The 20476-nt window shown below is 41.5% G+C and overlaps 1 protein-coding gene across 1 annotated transcript in view; it reads right to left on the bottom strand.

The window, feature by feature from the left end:
• The window catches only part of RAMP1 (receptor activity modifying protein 1), a 62178-nt gene extending 46007 nt beyond the window's left edge, over positions 1-16171 (bottom strand). Inside the window, exon 1 of the mRNA XM_069983180.1 lies at positions 15217-16171. Within this exon, the coding sequence (XP_069839281.1) occupies positions 15217-15268 (52 nt within the window). The 5' untranslated portion in view covers positions 15269-16171. The remainder of the gene's footprint in view (positions 1-15216) is intronic.
• Positions 16172-20476: the final 4305 nt, after the last annotated feature.

Below are 20476 nucleotides of genomic sequence, written 5' to 3'. Positions count from 1 at the left end.
GAAACTGAGGGATATCGGTGTACTGGGGGAAATGACCCATCTCCAGTACATAGAGCAGCCCTATTTGCATATTAAGAAACCAGCGCAGATGGCGGGAACAGGGCAGCGATTTTAAAAAAATGGAGTGCGCCACTGGGATCTACGAGCCAGCACCGATCAGGTCATGTAAAAAAATTGTAGCTTTAAAGGAAAGTTAAGTTATGTTTTGGAATGACCAAGTCAAAGTTCTGAACTTAATCCAATAGCATGTTGTGGAACGACCAGAAACAAGTTTATGGGAAGAAATTCCTCCAAGCGAATTTGCAAGACTAATCGACAATTACCGGAAACATTAGTCTCAATTATTGCCGCACAGGAGAGTCATGCCAGATACCAAAAGCAAAGTTTTACATCCATTTACAGATATGTGATATTGGAGCATTTTCCTCGACAAATGACCGAATCTAGTATAATGGATTCATTTGCTTGATTTGGTTCTCATTCTCTACTTTTAGGACTTGTACAAAAATGTAGAAAACGCAAAAAGAATTCCCAAATTGTTAGGCACCACTGTATATTCAGCCTGAAGACAATATATAAAAAGCATAAAATCTGATCCCAATAATCAGAATGGAGTTTTAGGCTTTTAGAATTTTCCTTTTCATCTGCAAAATTTCAACCCCTTCCTTCTGATTTTAACCTATTTGAGAACACAATCAAAATCAGTAGGGGTCATATTCCTGTAGATGTAATCATGAGAACGAATCCAACAGATCTCACTGATTATTATTGTTAGGACCATCATTGTACGAACAATTGTGCCAGCAATAAGCCAGAATCTGTGGTTTAAATAAATAAATAACAATAAAAATAAATAAAGTGGCCCACATTTTCATTATATTTTAGACACTTTTTACTAATTGGACAAGGGGGTAGGGCTTATATGCAGTAAAACAATTGACCACTTTTTGGTGCACATTTTTAAATAAAACTAAGGGCCCTATTCCACAGTAACGATAATCGGCCGGATCGGCCCCATTTGGCCCGATTCGGCCAAATATCGTTCGGTGAAATAAAGAGAACGATCAGCTGATGATCGTGTCATCAGCTGATCGTTCATTTAGGGCCAGACCTAAAATCATCATTCCCCCACCGCGCATCGCTACGGTGGAATAGCGGTGCGCGACGGGCAGCAGCAAGAAGCAGCAGCATCATCATCATACATTACCTGTCAGGTCTTCTCCGCGCTGTCTTCATCCCCGGGTCCTGCGCGCTCTATCTTCAGAATGGCTGGTCAGCTGACGGAGCGCTCAGCCAATCACAGGCCGGGACCACCGCGGCCTGTGATTGGCTGAGTGTGGCCTGTCAGCTGACCGGCCATTCTGAAGATAGAGCGCGTAGGACCCGGGGATGAAGACAGCGCGGAGAAGACCTGACAGGTAATGTATGCTGCTGCAAGGGCTGCAAGGACATCGGTAAAGATGTCCTTGCAGCCCTCTCTCAACGATCACGGCCCAGTAAACGAGCGGTGATCTAGCAGATCGCCGCTCGTTTACATCGTTGATCGGGCCCTCCTCGGCCCGTGGGATAGGACCCTAAGCCAATATATGGTATAAATTTAAACTTGACAGTATAAGGCTATGTTCACACTCTGTATGAACAATGGCTGTTCCGCGTGAACATCCATTGGTTAACACTACTTATGGCCGGAATTATTGATCATTAATTTCGTTCATAGGTACCATTAAACAATGGGCGTTCACTTGGAACGGCCGTTGTTTATACAGAGTGTGAACATTCCCTGAAGATATACTAGATGAGCCATTATCTGAGCCATTGTTAAAAACGTTTGCATTGTCTAAGACCAACAGAATAGGTCTTCGATTATCTGTGACAACCCATACAGTATGTGTAGTTACGGCAGTCACAAGGGAGCTTTATACTGGCTACAGCCTTTTTGTGCCGGCAAAGTAGTAACCTGATGTGGGTCTCCTGTGCCAAGAACACAGGAGATCCTCTGCCAATCTAACACCCAGGTGTCCGCACTAACTGTCTAAGTATATAATTTAATCAGTAAGTTATTTGAACTCCAAAGTGGCACCAATAAAAAGTACAATTTGTCCCAAATAAATTAAGCCCTTTATATAGCTATGACCACGAGAGAGAAAAAAAAGTTTTTAGAATGCGACTATGGAAAAAATGGTTTGAGCAATAAGAGGTTAAAAAATGACAACCCTGGTAGACATGTTACCAGTAATTTTGGGTACTACATACGTTGTCACTTGTTCGTAGGCAGAAATACAGTATTATGGGAACCTTGGGAAGTGTTATGAGAAAGCAGAATATGAACTTACCTCATCGGCAAAGCCCTCAGGCAACTTGAGGCTGGAATCACACACAGCATGTTTTTGGAAAACTGCCACTGGAGTTTTTGTGCCAAAACCCGAGGTGGATCCAAGAGGAAAGAGAAGTCCAAGTCATCCATTTACATTTTTCATCCCATTTGAATCCACTACTGGTTTTGGCACTAAAATTACAGAAGCCTTTCTCCAAAAAAACTGCTGTGTGTGTGTTTCCAGCCAAACAGTTTAGATGGAGGGAGTTGTAGATCTTAGAAAAGAACAAAGTTTTCCCTCTCAGGTGGAGTTTTCCTCTATTTACTGGTAATTAAATCCTGCCCTTAATTCGTACTTCCTCCTTCCTTAGCTGGTCAATATCCAAGTGAACAGTTCAGGTTTTTAAGTAACTTGATGAATCATAATGGTAATTAAAAGAGGTTTGTTACTTTAACTGTGACCTATTTCTCTAGGCACAGCAGATAGGATGAAGCTTCTGATAAAACAAGAAAAATTCCCTGCATGCATTGCACATTCATGTACGGAAAGATGGATGGAAGGAGTTTCACAAAAAACAAACATCTGTGCAATAATTTGTTGATCTCAAGCAGTTGATGAGGAGAAGGAACAGAAAGACGTCACAGCAAGATGTGTCTATAGGTAAAGAAGTCTGATTGAACATAAAGTACAATCATACTGCTAGGCAACATTTTTTATTTCCATAGTCATTACATGACCCATCCCTAATTCTTTCTGATATAAAATGACAGGATTCCTGCTTAACATATAATTAGTGAGTTCTGTGACAACTATTGCTGCCTGTCCACACTGCCTACAGCTATACACTGCTTTTTACTATTGCGACCATGGATGATCAATGCCTGTTTTCAGCATAAACACAAAAAGCTATAATAAAACTCAATAATTCTGAGAACAATAATTCCTGTGAGCCAGGCTCCCATTGTGAACTGTAGCACCTTGGTTATTTCTACTATTAAGGCCCTTTTAGACCGGCTGAAGAGTTCCAGATAATGAGCTCCAATCTCACTGATGGTTTCTTGCTTGCTGGGGCCTCACAAGAACCGATCAATTGTGCGGCTGGGCCGAATAGATGATTGACGGACCATAAGAGACAGTTGGAATTATAAGAGACAGACTTACTGCTGCTCCAAGAGGTGTTTTGTGTGCCACACTTGCCACAGGTCATGTTTCACCAGCCACTAATCCAGATTGTTGCTAACCCTTGGGAACCCGGTGTTCTAAGTAGTGTTGAGCAACCAGATTGCTATTAACCCTTGGAAACCAGGTGTGCTAAGTAGTGTTGAGTGAACTTGCCAAACTGTTCGGGCTCGGTAATGTTCTCCGAACCCAATCGCTTGCCATTAGACTCCCGGCAGGTGGAAAAGTTGGATGCTGCCCTAGGGCTGCCAGGAAAACATGGATACAGCCTATGGTTGACCATATGAAACATTTGCAGGAGCCTGGGTGTCAGAGAACCCTGAACATTGGCTGTGAGCCTTGTTGTATGCTGCATTTTTGTGATCAATAAACTAACTAGTTGAAGAAGACGCCATGAGTGATTATTCGCCCAGTGTATACACTGTGCGTGTTGGAGATACGTTTGTATATGAAGGTGCCAGCGAAGTGGTGAAAAACTGATTTATTGATTTCCATGCCTGTTGTATTATATAGCCTATGTTTGATCCATGTTTTTCAGGACTCCCTAGGGCGGCATTCAACTTCTCCAGCTGCCAGGAGACAAATGCCAAGTGTTCAGGTTCAGAGAACGTTGCCGAACCCATTGTTCTGATGTGTGGTGCATCCAGAAGACTCGTGCCCTGGACTGCCTTGAGTCAGAAGCTGGTAATCCATGAAGTAGTGGGAATTATGTTCCTTCCTACTTGGAGCAATGGCTTTGTCCATACACTGTGATTTAAGCTGTATTGTCCCAACAAAATGACTGTAGTTGCAGTGTACAAGCCCAACTGAGAGCATGTGAGTTATATGTAACAGCAACCCTAAAACTTGTGCATCCAAAGTTTTTTTACAACCGCTTAAAGGGAACCAATGATCCCAATCAGGCTGATATGGTTCCCTGAACTGCTGTATAAAACTCCTGCAGCAGCCACGGCATGTACCACCCACGACTGCAGCAGTAGCTGTATACCCGAAAAAAAAGACCTTAACCCCTAAACGACCCTGGACAAACCGCCGCAGCAGCCGGAAGCAATCGATGTGCTTATCTCATCGATCTGTGCTGCATATCAATGCAGCACAGATCTCAATGAGAGATCAGTGCACTTATACTAGAAGTCCTCCAGGGGGTCTTCTAGTATAAGTATAAAAGTACAAATAAAAGTGTTGTTATTAATAAAAAAAAGCCCCGCCCCCTAATAAAAGTCAGAATCCCTTTTCCCATGTTATAAATAAAAATAAACAAATAAATAAATAAATAAACATGTTTGGTAACGCTACGTGCGTAATCGCCCGAACTATTAATTTATCCCATTCCTGATCTCGCACGGTAAATGGCGTAAGCGCAAAAAAATCCCAAAGAGCAAAATTGCACATTTTTGGTCGCATCAAAAAGTGATCAAAAAGTTGCATATGCGCAATCAAGGTACCGATAGAAAGAACACATCATGGTGCAAAAATTACACCTGACACAGCCCCATAGACCAAAGGATAAAAGTGCTGTAAGCCTGGGAATGGAGCGATTTTAAGAAACATATAATTGTTAACAATGGTTTGAATTTTTTACAGGCCATCAGATACAATAAAATGTTACATGTTACATGTCATCGTAATCGTAACAACTTGAGGAACATATATAACAAGTCAGTTTTACCCCAGGGCGAACGGCGTTAAAACGAAAAAAAAAACAAATAAAAGAAATGCGTTGTTTTTTTTTCAATTTCACCACACTTTGAATTTTTTCCTGGTTTCGCAGTGTACTTTATGAAAAAATTCAGTCTGTCATTGCAAAGTACAGTTAGTGGCGCAAAAAATAAGGGCTCCTGTGGGTTTCTAGGTAGAAAAAATGCAAGTGCTATGGCCTTTTAAGCACAAGGAGGAGAAAACGAAAACGCAAAAATTGAAATTGGCCGGGTCCTCTAAGGGTTAATCCACAGGGCGTGTGACAGGCAGCGACGGGGAAGTAGTCATCTGGGCTGCTCCCCGCCCAAATCTAGTCACCGCTCTCTGCCTGTCAGTGCGCTCGGAGGGATGATTGACAGGCAAAGAGGCCAGTAAAGGACCTCTCTGCCTATCATTCATCCTCTCCGAGCGTGCTGACAGGCAGAGCGTGGTGACTAGATACTGGCGGGGAGCGGGCCATATGACTACTTCCTCACCGCTGCCTGTCACATGCCCAGGAGATTAAAGTCCTTTTGTCGGGTATACAGCTACTGCTGCAGCCGCGGTCGATACGTGCCACGGCTGCTGCAGGAGCTGTATACAGTAGTTCAAGAAGCCATATCAGCCCAATTAGGCTGATCGGTTCCCTTTAAGTATTGTGCCCCATTTTTCACGAGAACATGCAACCATTTACCAGTTGAGCTGGGTTCACACTACCTTTTTGCAATCCATTTTTTTTCACCTGTTTTTGCAAAAAACAAATGCATTTGTGTGTATCCGTTTTGATCCTTTTTTTCCATTGACTTCCATTATATAAATCAGATCAAAATGCATCTTTTTTTTTTTTTTTATGTACACACAAATTTGGTCGACCACGTTTTTGTGTAGGTTAAAAAAACTGAAGAGTTTTGATCCGTTCTTTTATAATGGAAGTCATTAGAAAAACTGATCAAAATGGATGCATGCATGCAAAAAACGGATTGCAAAAACTTAGTGTGAACCCAGACTACACCAAAAAACCATATGGGGAACCTAAATTGATGAAAAATAAAATCAAACATCGGTTAACAAAATAATGTTTATTTAATCAATCACAGAAAAACAACACATAAAAACAAGACCTGGGGAGGTGGGAGACCAAGTTGCTGGGACAAGTTATTTAAAGTGCCAATGCATCCATATACATAATATTGTAAACTGTATACTATAATTCATCCAGTATAAAGTGCATAGTAAAAAGTGCTAGTGCCAATTGCTACAGTACACTGATAAGAATCACATACATATAAACAAGTACATATGGATGACAGAGTAGTTACCAGTATGTAACACAGTCCACTAGTCCCCCACCTCACACTCCAACGCCGTTTCGCTCGCCAAGCTTAGTCAGGGAGTGTGATCCCAGCCTAAAGGGTCCTTTTACACAGGCCTTTTACTTAGGGACATTCATTGCCCACAATTGGCACTTAGGCACAAAAACAAGCAACTGACTGCAACTCCATGCCGTTCCTCCCTGGGTGCTGGTAAAAGCTGGATCCAGTCCTGGGAAACAGGGAGAAGAGCGTCACAGAGCGGCAGTCGGTCAGCAGGCTGATGAGCCCATTGGTTTGTTATTACTGTAAATTCGCTCATCTCTAATAGTAAGCCAACTAGTACGTGATTATCCAGTATAATTCTATTGCCATAAAGGGAATGTGACATGCAGGCTTTCCATGTTAGATTCTAAAAGGTGCAAAGGCAATCCCACTGGAATAAAGTATTTTTTTTAAAAAAGTGCAATAAAGTATTCTGCATACACAAACCTAGGCATACAATACATGAAAGAAAATTATAACCCTTCCCACATTAGAAAGTAAAAACACCACGATCGATAGTGATAAAAATGTAAAAAATAAAAACAGAAAATGATTTAAAAAAAAAAAAAAAAAGAAGCGATAAGAAAGTGTGGATAAACTATTTCTTTTCCCCCCTCCTAAGATTCTGGTGCTTGTCTCCTATACAGCCTACAAGGGCAATGACTGCAAGGTCTGCAAAGTAGATCCACATGCGAGCAGAACATGGAATGTTGTGTGATATTAAAGACGGCTAATTCATGTTACTGGGTATCAATAACACATCCGGTGCTTTCAGCTATTACAGCTCACAGTCCTGACCGTGCACAGATCCAGCCAGGTCTATCTACAGATACCATTATTTATTTCTGTACAGCAAAGGTTGAAAGGAGGTTACAGCCACATATCTGGGATCTCTATGCTTTTATCTGTTGTTTCATTCCTATTATATACATTCAATGATGAGCACGAAAACGACCACTCAAACACCATTATAATATGGACTATGAATTCAAAGCAAAAACCTTCTATACAGATAATTAGCGTGGAAATTATACCACTCGAGATTAAAGAATAGTGTGAATAGGAGGTTATAGTGAACAGTACATATACTGATGCAGCATTTGCATCCATGATACTTGAAGCGACAAAAAATGTGTATTGACCAGTGCAGATCCTTACGGAAACCTCCCATCTATCACTAGTACCTAATAATAAGGCAATTGTGTATGAGAAAAGAAGTAAGCCTTATGGTTGTAGATAGGGTGTGTAGCATGTGTGTACTACATACTTTTACAGCTCCACTTTTATTAAGCTTTATTAAGTGCAAAAACAAAACATTTTCTTCATTGATTTTATTAATACTTTTGCTCACAGTTGTTTTGTACAGTCCTGAAAGCTTACTTTGTGAGCTTTATTTTTTCTGTATGCTTGTACACAGCCTATAGGATTCTCCCCTAAAGTCTGCCTTGTGTCTGCCCTCCTTACTATCTACAGCCTGAATATTTAACAGGCCTCTCTGCCTGTCACAGGCCAGTAACAGGCCTCTCTGCTTGTCAATTATACCCTCCAAGCAAGCTGACAGGCAGAGAGCGGTGACTAGACACGGACAGGGAGCCCCCCCAGATGACTACCTCCCCACCTCAGCCTGTCGCGCGCCCCAGTAATAAAACTTCTCACCCCCTAGTTGCTGACGATGTACAGCTAGGGAGGCAGATATCACAAAAGTGACCACAAGCTGCACAGCCCTGACTTCAACAATTTCTGCTTTAGGAACATTTTTGACTCATTTTGTACTTATTTAATGTTATACAGAGATTAGGAGACAAATAGAGGGTAGACTGAGCAATAGTTTTTATATTTGCATGGCCTTCTATCATAGATGGTGAGGCCCCAGCATCCTCTTGGTCAGTCTGGTGACGCCCAGCATCAATTTGTCTGCTGGTTGAGGCTCCAGTAGAAAAAGTTTGAGAAGCACTGGTGTAAAGGCACCTCCAGTTGAGGGCATGTCTCTACAATTTGGCACTGTGAGCTCTGATTGGATAGTGTCAGACAGTGTAGGGACACACCCAGGGCCGTATTAGCAACTGCTGCTGCCCTAGGCATCTTGGGAAGCATGGGGGAGAGTGATTTCAACGTGTAGAAAATTGTCGGAATCATGTTTTTCATGGTTTTTAACTGCTTAAAACATAAATTTCCCACCACAAGATTGGTAGATTGGTAGCTAATAGCTCCAGGCGTCACAGCCACACCAGACCTGATCATACCTCCACTCCTCAAAAAGTCACCAGATTTACTGGCAAGTCTGACCGAGAGGTGAGAGGCTAAAAAAAATAAAAAATAAATAAATAAGGTTTTTCCCCCCTGCTCCCTGGTGCTGCCCCCCTGCAAGGTGCTGCCCTAGGCACCGGACCACGGGTGCCTAGTGGTAAATACGGCCCTGGACACACCCCCAATTGGTATCATCCAGTTGGTTACTGAGTTCTACATTTCTAGTAAAAAAGGAACAACACATTGCAGGACTATAAGAAGAGATGTTCCAGAATAGTTATTTCATGGGCATTGCATGTATTTGCTTACACCAACAGGTCAGGAGTGATGATAGATCCTTTTTAAAACCAAAGTAGAAGGACTTCTGCGTAATCTCGCTAGGGATAACTGCTCACTTTAAAGTTTCTGTACCACCAGGCCCAGGCTGAAGCACTGGAGGCAGGCTGACCCACCCTTAGTGGCAAGAAACTCCAGCCCCTCCATGATGTGACTCCATTAGAATCAATGGAACCCTATCATAGAGGGGCTACGGTTTGCTCCCACTAAGGGTGGGTCAGTCCCTCTCCAGTGCTTCAGCCTGGGCCTGGTGGTACAGTCACTTTAAGGGCCCTTTTACATTGAATGATTATCGCTCTGTGTAATAGAGAGAACGATCAGCCGATGAAATGATGGTTTCTTTAGGTCCAGACCTACATGCAATATGTAATAGCAATGCGCAGCCGGCGGCTGATGACTGTAGTATAAAATAATAAAGTATTTATTTACCTTACCATGTTCCCGGGTGTCCTCGGGAGCCATTCCTCATCTCTGCAGCTCTGTTTTCTGCTCTTTTCTGTTCCAGTCTTTGCACTGACAGGCCGCCGCCACTGGCCAAGCCAGGTCGCGGCCAGTGGCGGCCAGGCCGGTGGCTTGTCAATGAAGAGACCGGAACAGAAGGCGGAGCTGCAGACAACAAGAAGGCCTCTGAGGACACCAGGCAAGCACAGAGGACACAGGGCAACCTGGTAAGGTAATACTTTATTATTTTACACTAAAGGCAAGGGATGCACAGACATCACCAATGATGTCGGTGCAGCCCTTGCTGCCCGATAGTCGATCTGTGTAATTGCTCAGTAAACGAATTGAATTGCAGTGGTTTTCTGATATACTTTTCAAATACTTATGAATCACATGGTTCCATGCACTTCACCTATACTTGCTGCACAACCAAAAAAACACATCGCAAGATTGTTACATGTACAGGCACACAGATACTAAGCATTGCACTGCCTGCCTTCTTTCAATGAGAGAGGGGATATATTAAAAGCAAAAAAATATACGTCACCATGCTGCTTTTACAGATTTATCCTGGGAACATGGTCAGTAAATAACCAGCCCGCTCACTATGTCCCAATCTTGTGAAATCCCAAATGTTCCAGTGTTTTGTAAACAAGCCTTTTGTTAATTGAAGTAATCAGCAACATAAAAGAAAAAGTGAATGATTTCAATTAATTTATATTCCCCAGTCTTTTAGTTTTCCATCTCCTTAGGGGCAAAAAGTCACATGCATCCAAGGACATTGCAGAAATGAATGCCAGGGTAGAAGATTTCTACAATTGTCCCAAGGTCATATGTAACCTTGTCACCTTTATTGTCATTCTGCATTGTATAATAATTAGATTGCTGCTGTGTTTTTTGGCTTCATTGGGTTTAATTAAAAATAATGCAACTTAATGTTTCTGTTGCTTTCTAGATCTTTGCTATCAGTGAAAGAAACACTTGTGGTTATTTAAAGAAGCTGAGAATCCATATAGACTTGGTTCTCTGCTGAGAAAACCATATAGTATCCGGTCTGGCGTCTGGATTCCAGGTGGAAACATTTTATCTCTGATATATGGTGTAGTATCAAGTATTGTCGAGATTACAAACTTCACAATCCACCTGCAAGCTCGAAGAAGTATTGGAGTACATTCACAAACAGTCAATTAAAATATGAAACATTAAAGTCCACAGAAAAACAATCATTGTACAAAAAGTATTGATGTGTTTTACCATAGACTTTAATGAAGCACATTATAAGATTCAAAATACAGTATGTTTAATGCCTATTTTAGGCTGGGTTCACACTACGTTCTTGCAATCAGTTTTTTTCTTCTTCATAAAATGGATGCTTTTTTTTTTTTACAAACACAAAAATGAGGTAGACTACGTTTTTGTGTTTTTTTAAAAAAGGGATCTGTTTTGATCCGTTTTTTTTTAAATGGAAGTCAATGGAAAAATTGATCAAAACAGATGCACACAAATTTTTGAAAAAAACTGATAGCCTTAGGCTATGTTCACACTTAGTTGAACAGTGTCTGTTGCATAGCAACCGGCGCTAATAAATTGCCGGCCTGCATTCAGGATATTTCTGCAGCCCATACGCTGCAGGAACATTCTTTTTTTAACACTGACTTGCGGGCTCCGTTGGATGTGCACACAAATCAATTAGCCATTCGCTTCAATGTACTGTGCGGTGGCCGCTGCACTTTACATTGTGTGAATAGCTATTATTTCCATTAACATAACTCTGTGTGAACACAGTGGGCGGCAGTGCACTGACTTCAATGCAATGCTGCCCCTGCAGTAAAGAACAGGCGCCGATTCCATTGCAGTCAGCGTCCGTTCTTTACTGAAATATTATGTTTTGTGAACATATCCATACTGTCATATTATAGTTTTAGTTTACTGTGTGTGCACTTGGCCTTAGGTTTGCCTTAGATCAGCGTCCTATTCACTGGCAGAAACGGAGATTGGACAGAAATTTAACTATAAGCAGCAATAACACAAACCTTTTGCAGACCACTGAAATAAAGTGCATTGCCCCTGGGTTGTGTGTTAAGGACATTTTCATGAATGTTTCTTGTAAAGAATCTAAGAATAAGGAAGATGTGGTGGAAGAAGTCACAAGTTGCATGTAAATGTTACTGAAGCTGTTGCGTGACAAACATTGGTGAATAACCACAGCTAAAGAAGGTGTAAAGCAGAGAAGTGCTCCTTCTCTATTTGTAATGGTACATGACCAGTGGTTACTAAGTGTTGTCACCCTCATATACTAAGGTGCAAGTCACAGGAACAGGCCTGCTAACCCACTTACCTAGGCGAATACCCAGGGCAGCACTAGTTTCCGCACTAGTTACCAGCATGTACTTACACTTTCTGATACTGGATTCTTAGCCGCCACTTATTTATTCTACAGCTATGTTCACATCTCTGTTCTCATTTCTGGTTTTCTGTTCTGTCATAGGAACAGAAAACTGAAAATGACACAGTGTCGCATCCACTGACTTATAACAGGGTCCAATGGTGCATTAAATTTTTTGTCAAGTCTGACAGCATCTGCGATGGCGGAGGAGCCTGTAATGTAGATGTGAACAGAGACTAATGAGTATTCTTTGGTATAGGAGTAGGAGCTGGTCATAGGCACGTAAGGTGTAAAATCACTACTTATTCATCACTAATTTACACATGCAGACGCAACCTTATAGAAAAATACTAGCACATAATACAAGTATGACCAAAGCATTTGAGAAAATTAGAAAGAACTTAGAAATTCTAGTAAAATATTCTCATTACTGTTAATAAATATTTGATTTATTTTGCAGTGTTGTATCTTTCTTCGTTATAGGGGTATTTGGATCTCAAATTGGTGAGGATGTGACTGCTGAGAACCCCCCAACTAATCACTAGACCAAAAAAGCAGCAGCACCTATGTGTGCCCCACGCCACCAATTCTCTATGGGGCTTCTGAACATGACCAAGCGCAACAGAGAATAAAGGACCTGATCAATTTTTCTACCATTCCCTCAGCCTATATAATTGAGTGTCACCATAGATTTCAACGAGACTGTATCACTGGTATTCTTTGTGACAATAAACATTTTGAACAAGTTGAACAAGAAAACGCTGCCTGCAACGCTGTCACAAAAAGTAATAATAATAATTAGTTAAGTAATAATAATAATAAAAGCTGACGAGTAGTAATATTTGTAATGGAACCTACAACGCTCTGTCAGATCAGTCTGACAGCAGATACCAACAGTGCCCGACAGACCTCACTGCCTTACAATGGGCTCCATTGTTTTGAAAAGAAGAATGGCAACGCATGCATCGCTATTCTTCCCATCAAATCTGACGGAACTGGCAATAGAGCCTCTGACGCAATGTAATCTGAAGTGACCAATGACATTGTACATCTGTTTGTACAATGGATCTGGTGTCAGATGGAGCAGCACCATAGTCCTGTGTCCTTCAGTCTACTGGGGGTGATGGAGTTTCTTTCTTTACTATTTATACACATAGTTCAATGACTGTGAACGTCTGTCTACTCTGTATATTTAAGGCAGACCTATAGCCATAGCACCGAATAATCTAAGACAAACTTTTCATGATCAGGATAGAGATCTCGGGCTAGTAGATGGATTCCAGAACCTAACAAACTTTGCCAACAAGGAGGCAACCATTAAACACTGTAATCCACTTTGAGCAAACTGTGTACAAGAACAAGAAGTATATTGGTAAGTTTAGTAAAATGTGTAGTATATGGGGTTACCTATCTGACTATAACTATCATCAGTAGTGTTACCACCCCCAAATGTTTCATCACCTATGACAATTGCTGTAGAATCCATCAGTCACCACTCTGGTCCTAATATGAAGAGTAGCATGGTAATTCATTGTAATGGGTTTTTATCGCGAGAGCTATACCGATCACATTGAATGTACATCACTGTGCTATAGTGATGCGGTACTATGGTAATCCGCTCGCTTTGTATAATTCTGCAAATTACAGCGCGCTCTAATTATTTACATGTATGCCAATGGCAACTTTGTTTTATGTTCTTTCATGGAATAAATAGAACAAAATATTTCCAGATGTAATAGGGGGGAGAAAAAAAAATCTAAAAAAAACTTTTTCTCCCTGTTGACCACCATCCAAAAAATCCAAAATGGCACATCGCAAATTCTAAATACACGCTGGGAATACTTCAGTACACTTTTGAGTCCAGCAGACAAGACATATATATCAATCAATGTTATCTCTATCAGACTATGTTTGGTCTATTACAATGTATGGGGGCACTGCAATGTATGTCTTATTCTTATGTTTATTCTGGAATACCAGCAATAGAACCCCAAGACTTAGGGCCCTATTCCACCGGACAATTATCGTTTGCATAATCGTTAACGATTAACGATCTCAAACGACCGCTATTGTGAAAGACCTGAAAACGTTCACTCATTTCCATGGAACGATAATCGTTACTTATCATCGTAATTGCGATCGTTTTTCTTCGCTATTTATTCGCTATTGTGTTCGTATCTACTGCAAACGACCGAATGATGTCTTATTCAATGCGAACGATTTGCGAACGAGCAACGATAAAAATAGGTCCAGGTCTTATAAAGCGATCAATGATTTCTCGTTCGGTCGTTAATCGTTAACTGCATTTCAACCGAACGATTATCGTTTAGATTCGAACGATTTAACAATAATCTGAACGATAATCGTCCGGTGGAATAGGGCCCTTAATGTGAATGTGGCCTTATGCTGTGTTTACAAGGAACGATTACAATTCGAATTTTCGCAATAACGATCGCATTTGAGCTATAATCGTTCCGTGTAAACAGCAAACGATCAAGCGGCGAGCGAGAAATCGTTCATTTTGACCTTTCAACAATTTCTCAAATCATCGTTCGTCGTTCGCTAAAAATTTGCAGATCGCTTTGTCTTTCAAAGTTTCACCGTATGTGAAAGATGGGCTTAAGCGATCTTAAAAACGATCGCAATAACGATTTTTCTTATGAATTTAGACGATTTATTCGTCTAAACGCTGATCGATATAAAAAACCAAATCGTTGCTTCAAAATCGTTAAACAATTGATTGGGCGAATTATCGCTTCGTGTAAATGCAAATTACACCACTTAACTAAAAGCAGATACCCAATTTGCTTAGTAAATCAATCTCCCCCATTGTATACATGTTACTGTATTGACAAGGACAATTCTATTTAAACATACGCGACCTATCAGTCACCTTCCCATAATATCATCTGACACCAGTGTACTGCTATTTAGTACACACATAAATATATTACCTATCTATCATATGCATAATACTAATTCCTTGTGTTCTATCGCATCATAGAATCTTCCTATTATATCATTGCTATTACAGGTAAACCTCTTCTAAATATACACAGGATAAGCAGATTCCCAGGAAGGTAGCTGTCAAATATTTGCCAGGTGTGTCACAGGACTGCCTGGAACATCATATAAACATCCCAGGGTGGTGACTTGTAGAACACCATGATAATAGGAAGCTTTTGGATGATACACCTGAGTCATAGTTACTATAGCTTATTCTGAACTGTCTCTCATGCTGAGGAGGAGCGCAGTCACTTAGGGAGGAAGAGTCTCTTACCTATGAGAATCCAGAGGAGATGTCTGGAAGTAAGGAGAAATCCCAGGTTCATTTCTGGACAAGGTGTCCACAGCCTAGGGGGATAATATGTAAAAACACATGAAGTGGACCATCTGAAGGCTGTACAAGTCTGGGGTCTCCACTCTCAGTATATAAAGAAGCAGGCACATCCAGGTACAGGGGGACTTCTAGCTGCCCCCAGGATGAAGAGGGAGGGAGGCTCCTAAATGGACCAACCACCTGTGGCTTCTTTATGGTCCTCACTTGTACAGTCTGTATCCTTCTTGGAGATGTCTTCTGTGCAGAACCTCAACCACTGCAGGAGATGCTTCTAAGGAAAGTATATATATATATATATATATATATATATATATATATATATATATATATATATATATATATATATATATGTATATATATCTGCTACTTCTCCTGCATGCAGATCTGCTTCTTCTGCACTTCCATGGGCTGCCTGAAGTTCAAGGTCTCCTCTCCTTGTAGAGTGGGCTGCGCTGATGAATAGGATGGGAGCCCCCCAGTGCTGTGGATGGGATTAGCCTCCTGTGTGGGTGTGTGGGTGGAGGGCTTTCCTCACGCTGTCTGTAGGTGTGTAGCTCCAGGCTCTCCAATGGCTTTGTATGTCAGGCCCCCTGCCTCCCCCCACCACACTCCCGCTGTATAGATAGGAGGGAGGAGGAGGAAGCGCAGGAGCCCACAGTCTCTTCTCTTACTTGCATCTAAGTTTAGCTCCGGATCGGACAGAAATAGGAAGAAGCTGCAGCCGAGCTGAGGGACTATAATGCTGGGAATGCCTCTGTGGATGGCGGAGTCCTCGGGAGCCTGTGCTGCTGCTGGTGCCTGTACACACACTGCAGTACCTGTCCCCTCCAGCTGCAGTACCTGTCCCCTCCAGCTGTCCCTGCAATCTGATCTTCGCCACATTCATCTCATTCTGCCAGCACTTCCCTGTGTTACCAGTCACCTATCACCTACAGCACCTTATACCTGAGAGCTATAGCTGCTGCTATCTGTGCTGGTATTACAGCTGGGAGCAGGGCTGTGCTGCTTGGGTTATAGTATTGTGTTCTTAGAGGACTTGTCCATAACAGAACAGAGCCAGCAACATACAGGAGGGAGTTTACACTGGTAGAGAAAAGATGGGCAAAAAAAAATACATTTTTGCAGTTTTTCCCCTTCATTTAAAACTTTAAGGGAGCACTGTGGCTTTAAAAAAAAAATCACATATCATACAGGCAGGTCAAAAGTTTTGATTGGTCAGGGTTCTCAGTGCTATAGATCTATAGAAATAACCGGGACGAGTTCAGAGTGTGTGTATAACTCCTAGGCTCAGGGTTCACCAGGAATTGAAGAGGAAAGTGTTCTGTCTGAAATTCACTCTTCTTCAGGTCTGGCTGAATTGGGGTGGAATTAGAGCGGAAAGTGGAAAATCAAAGCCCCAATGATTTCTATGGGATTTCTCTAGTGAAATTAACCAAAAGAATCGTCACATGTAAATTCCACCTTGTGAACAACAGAGCGGAAATCCTATTGAACACACTGGGACATTGGTCTGTACATATTTTACAGGTTGAATATACATAAAAGTGCGGATTCCCCATGAAATTCCTCACCTATTCCTCAGTGTGAACATACCCGTATTGCTCCATCCTTCTTGTAGCAGGAGACAGGCTCTATAGACTTACAATGAGTTGGCTTAAGTGGTGAGTGAAGCACACAATCTGCACTTCTCCTAGCTATATCTTACAGTCAGCAGGGGTTTTAAGCACCAAAACCCTGACCATTCAAACCTTTTGACAGTAAGGCTATGTTCACACTACGTAAGTTCCGTAGTAATTGTGGCAGTTGTTGCTGATTTGCAACAACGCCCATGATTACTACGGAACTTACATATTGCTGCGTTCTAAGGAACACCGGCCTGAGTACACATAGTATACTTTCTGGCCGGAATCCCTAGCAGCGACGCAAAAAACTGACGTCAGTTTTCTGCGGCCACTATTCATTGAATAGCAGCCACAGAAGACATGTCAGTGCACACAATGGAGCGTGCGGCCTCATAACAACGGGTGTTGTTATGAAATATGGCCTTTGTCTTTGCATAGGTGTGAATCTAGCCTGAGTGTGTGTTTTGCAGCTCAGTGCCATTGAAGTGAATGGATCTGAATTGTAATATCATGCACAACCTGATGACAGGGGTGGTGCTGTTTTTGCAAGAAAGTAGTTGTGCTTTTTCTTATCCTGGATAACCCCTTCAAAGGTGATGCAAAAAATGGTCGCAGCTTAGCACGGCCTCCGCTCACACATGTTGGAGTTTCATAGCAGTACTGCAGCATCTTTACAGAAATGATGCAATACACATTGATAAAACTGCAATGTGTGAACACAGCCTTAGGGCAGAAATTAAGTGTAAATTAGAAGAGAGATCTATCCCAGCTGGTAGCTGCCATTGGTTTCAGTGTCTGGTGCCTGGACAGTCACAGATTAACCAAATTTATTAAGAAGCCTATGCCACTTTGGCGCATCTCACACCTGCGCCTCTATACAGTAATACCAGCGTATTAAAATGCTGTCTTCAGAAAGTCCCCCATTGCATTCCCTTTGAGGTTTCAGATGAGACGGGCTCTTTGACATATTTACAGCTATTGTAAAAGCATCCTAAGAAAATTGTGAATAATATCACATACAATTGCGGTTACCATAATAATAATACTACAAGGGATGAAGCTGGAATCAAGGTGGTGATTTCAGATGATAACATCAAGCTGCAACTTGAATAAATAATCATTTGCTTGAAGCAAGGACTCGTGTATTGGTATATTTGCTCAGATTCTATCCAGAGATACACAAAGGTTTTTCCTCTTACATAGACATTGACAATCCATAAGAATTAGGGATGGTCCTAACCTGCCGAGGTTCGGGTTCGTATGAACCTGAACGCTCGGCAGCAGATTCCCGCTGTCTGCCCGCTCCGTGGAAAAATGGGATACAGCCTATGGCTATGGCTGTATCCCAGTTTTCCAGGCTGTCCTCCCGCTGGATCCGCCCGCTCCACGGAGCAGGCAGACAGCGGGAATTATTACCGAGGGTTCGGGTTCGTATGAACACGAACCGAACTCGGTTCGGACCATCCCTAGTAAGAATATATAAGGTTACCACTGCTTACGGTTTATCTTCTAGAAAAACTGCACCGTGTAAAGCAAGTTTGTCATGAATGTAGTTGTGGTTCGTGTTCTCAGAATTTTATTTTGTTACCAACACTTCCTTCTGTTGAAAATTTCTTCCAAAATTACCAAATATTTTGGATATAGCCATGTAAATAAGGTCTTGTATACGCTACAATACAATACATTAGGCAAAATGTATTGTTGAGTCTAATGGCTGCAATTTTTTTTACCTAGTTTTTGCCATTTGTATTTCTCCTTGTCCTTGCTGAATTTATAAAAAATTGTGCACAGCATTTTTTGTCTAATAAACAAGTGAAAAGTCTACACCTGGTCCGGACCAGACATAGGCCTGCGCCAGAAGATGCAATTTTTATTTTTATTTTTGTGCACATTATAAATAAGGATCAAATCTCAGATTCTGCAAATATTTAGGTGAATACACAAAACTAAGATTTAAAAAAAAAATTGCATTGAATAATTGTTCACACATCAAATACTGGTTAATAATAATAATAATGCTTTAATTTGTATTGTGCCAACTGATAAATAGTTTGTCAATGTTTCCCTGTCCCCATGAGGGCTCACAATCTAGATTGACCTATCTGTATGTTTTGGGTGTGGAAGGAAACTGGAGTATCTGGAAGAAACTCACGCAAACACGGAGAGAACAAACTCTTTGCAGATGTTGTACTTGGGGGGATTTGAACCCAGGACCCCAGTGCTGCAAGGCTACAATGCTTAGTGGTCACTTAGACCAAACAATGGGTGCACCCTATGTTTAATGGAGCCAAAGAAGAAACAAGGAGGGAGTTCACAGTCTTCCCATACAGTGTCGGACTGACCCACCAGAGGATGGGAGAATCCTTCGGTAGCTTTAGAACCTGCACTAACACTGACCAACGTGTCTTTTCTTACTGGTTCTTCATTGGTGGGCCCCCAGGATCATTTCATCTTGTGGGCACCAGATACCCCAGTCCGACACTGTTCCCATAGTATAAGAAAAACATAAAACCTGTGTCTACACACTGCAACGAAGGTAGCATGAGGTCTCTCCATTCAAGTCATTCTCCATCTGCAATACTAGAAGCAATTGTTTTCCAGGTGCAAAGTGAACAATGCACAGGCTTCCAATCACACCTATTGTTTCCTATTGGTTCTTGTCACCCTACAGCTGCATCATCCAACAAATCCTACCAATGGGACAGCTATCTCATCAGCCTTCTGCAGAGGTCACTACAATAGATGGAATAACGCTACCAATAGATAGGCCGGAGATGTGTAGTGACAATGTACAGCTCAGCCCTCCTTGAGTCTAAACAGATGACTTATTCATGCAAAGAACATACTTCTCATAATCTGTTCGTGTTCCCCTTGAAGTATGCTTATCTAGAATGTATATTTTAAGTTGTCAAATACAGGTCTTTACTGGTTGATGTAAAGGTTTCTTTTCTTTAACTCAGAGATATTTTTAGGTATAACCTCCTTCTGAACTGTTAAGATAAAAGAAATGTTAAAATGTTTGGTCTCTTCTGTCACTAATGTATATGGCAGATACTAACACTTTCTTATCCTATATGATTCAGTTTTCCACACGACCAAGACTGATAACAAGAATTCTGCACTTTGGAAGAAATTACCATAATTTTTTTTTCACATTATAAGCTTTGTTATTGGTTGTAAAGGGTTTTTCCAGGATTACCAAAAGCACAGACATTTTCTTGCAAAAACAGCACCACTCCTGTCCTCAGGTTGTGTGTGGTATTACAAGTCAGCTCCATTCACTTTTAGGGTGGGTTCACACTGAGGAATTCTCGAGGAATTGAAGCAGAAACTTTTCTGCTTTAAATTCCTCGCCTATTCAGCTCTGGCAGAATAGGAGCAGAATTTGAGCGGAAATCAAGCAGAATTTCAAGCAGAATTAAAGGGGTTATTCAGCGCTACAAAAACATAGCCACTTTCCCCCTACTGTTGTCTCCAGTTTGGGTGGCGTTTTGAAACTCAGTTCCTTTGAAGTAAATGGAGCTTAATCGCAAACTGCACCTGAACTGGAGACAACAGTAGGGGGAAAAGTGGCCACA

The sequence above is a fragment of the Dendropsophus ebraccatus genome, chromosome 9, assembly GCF_027789765.1.
Source record: "Dendropsophus ebraccatus isolate aDenEbr1 chromosome 9, aDenEbr1.pat, whole genome shotgun sequence".
In the NCBI taxonomy this organism is placed as follows: Eukaryota; Metazoa; Chordata; class Amphibia; order Anura; family Hylidae; genus Dendropsophus; species Dendropsophus ebraccatus.
Note: the sequence above shows the minus strand (reverse complement) of the source record. Positions and strands in the feature narration are given on the sequence as shown.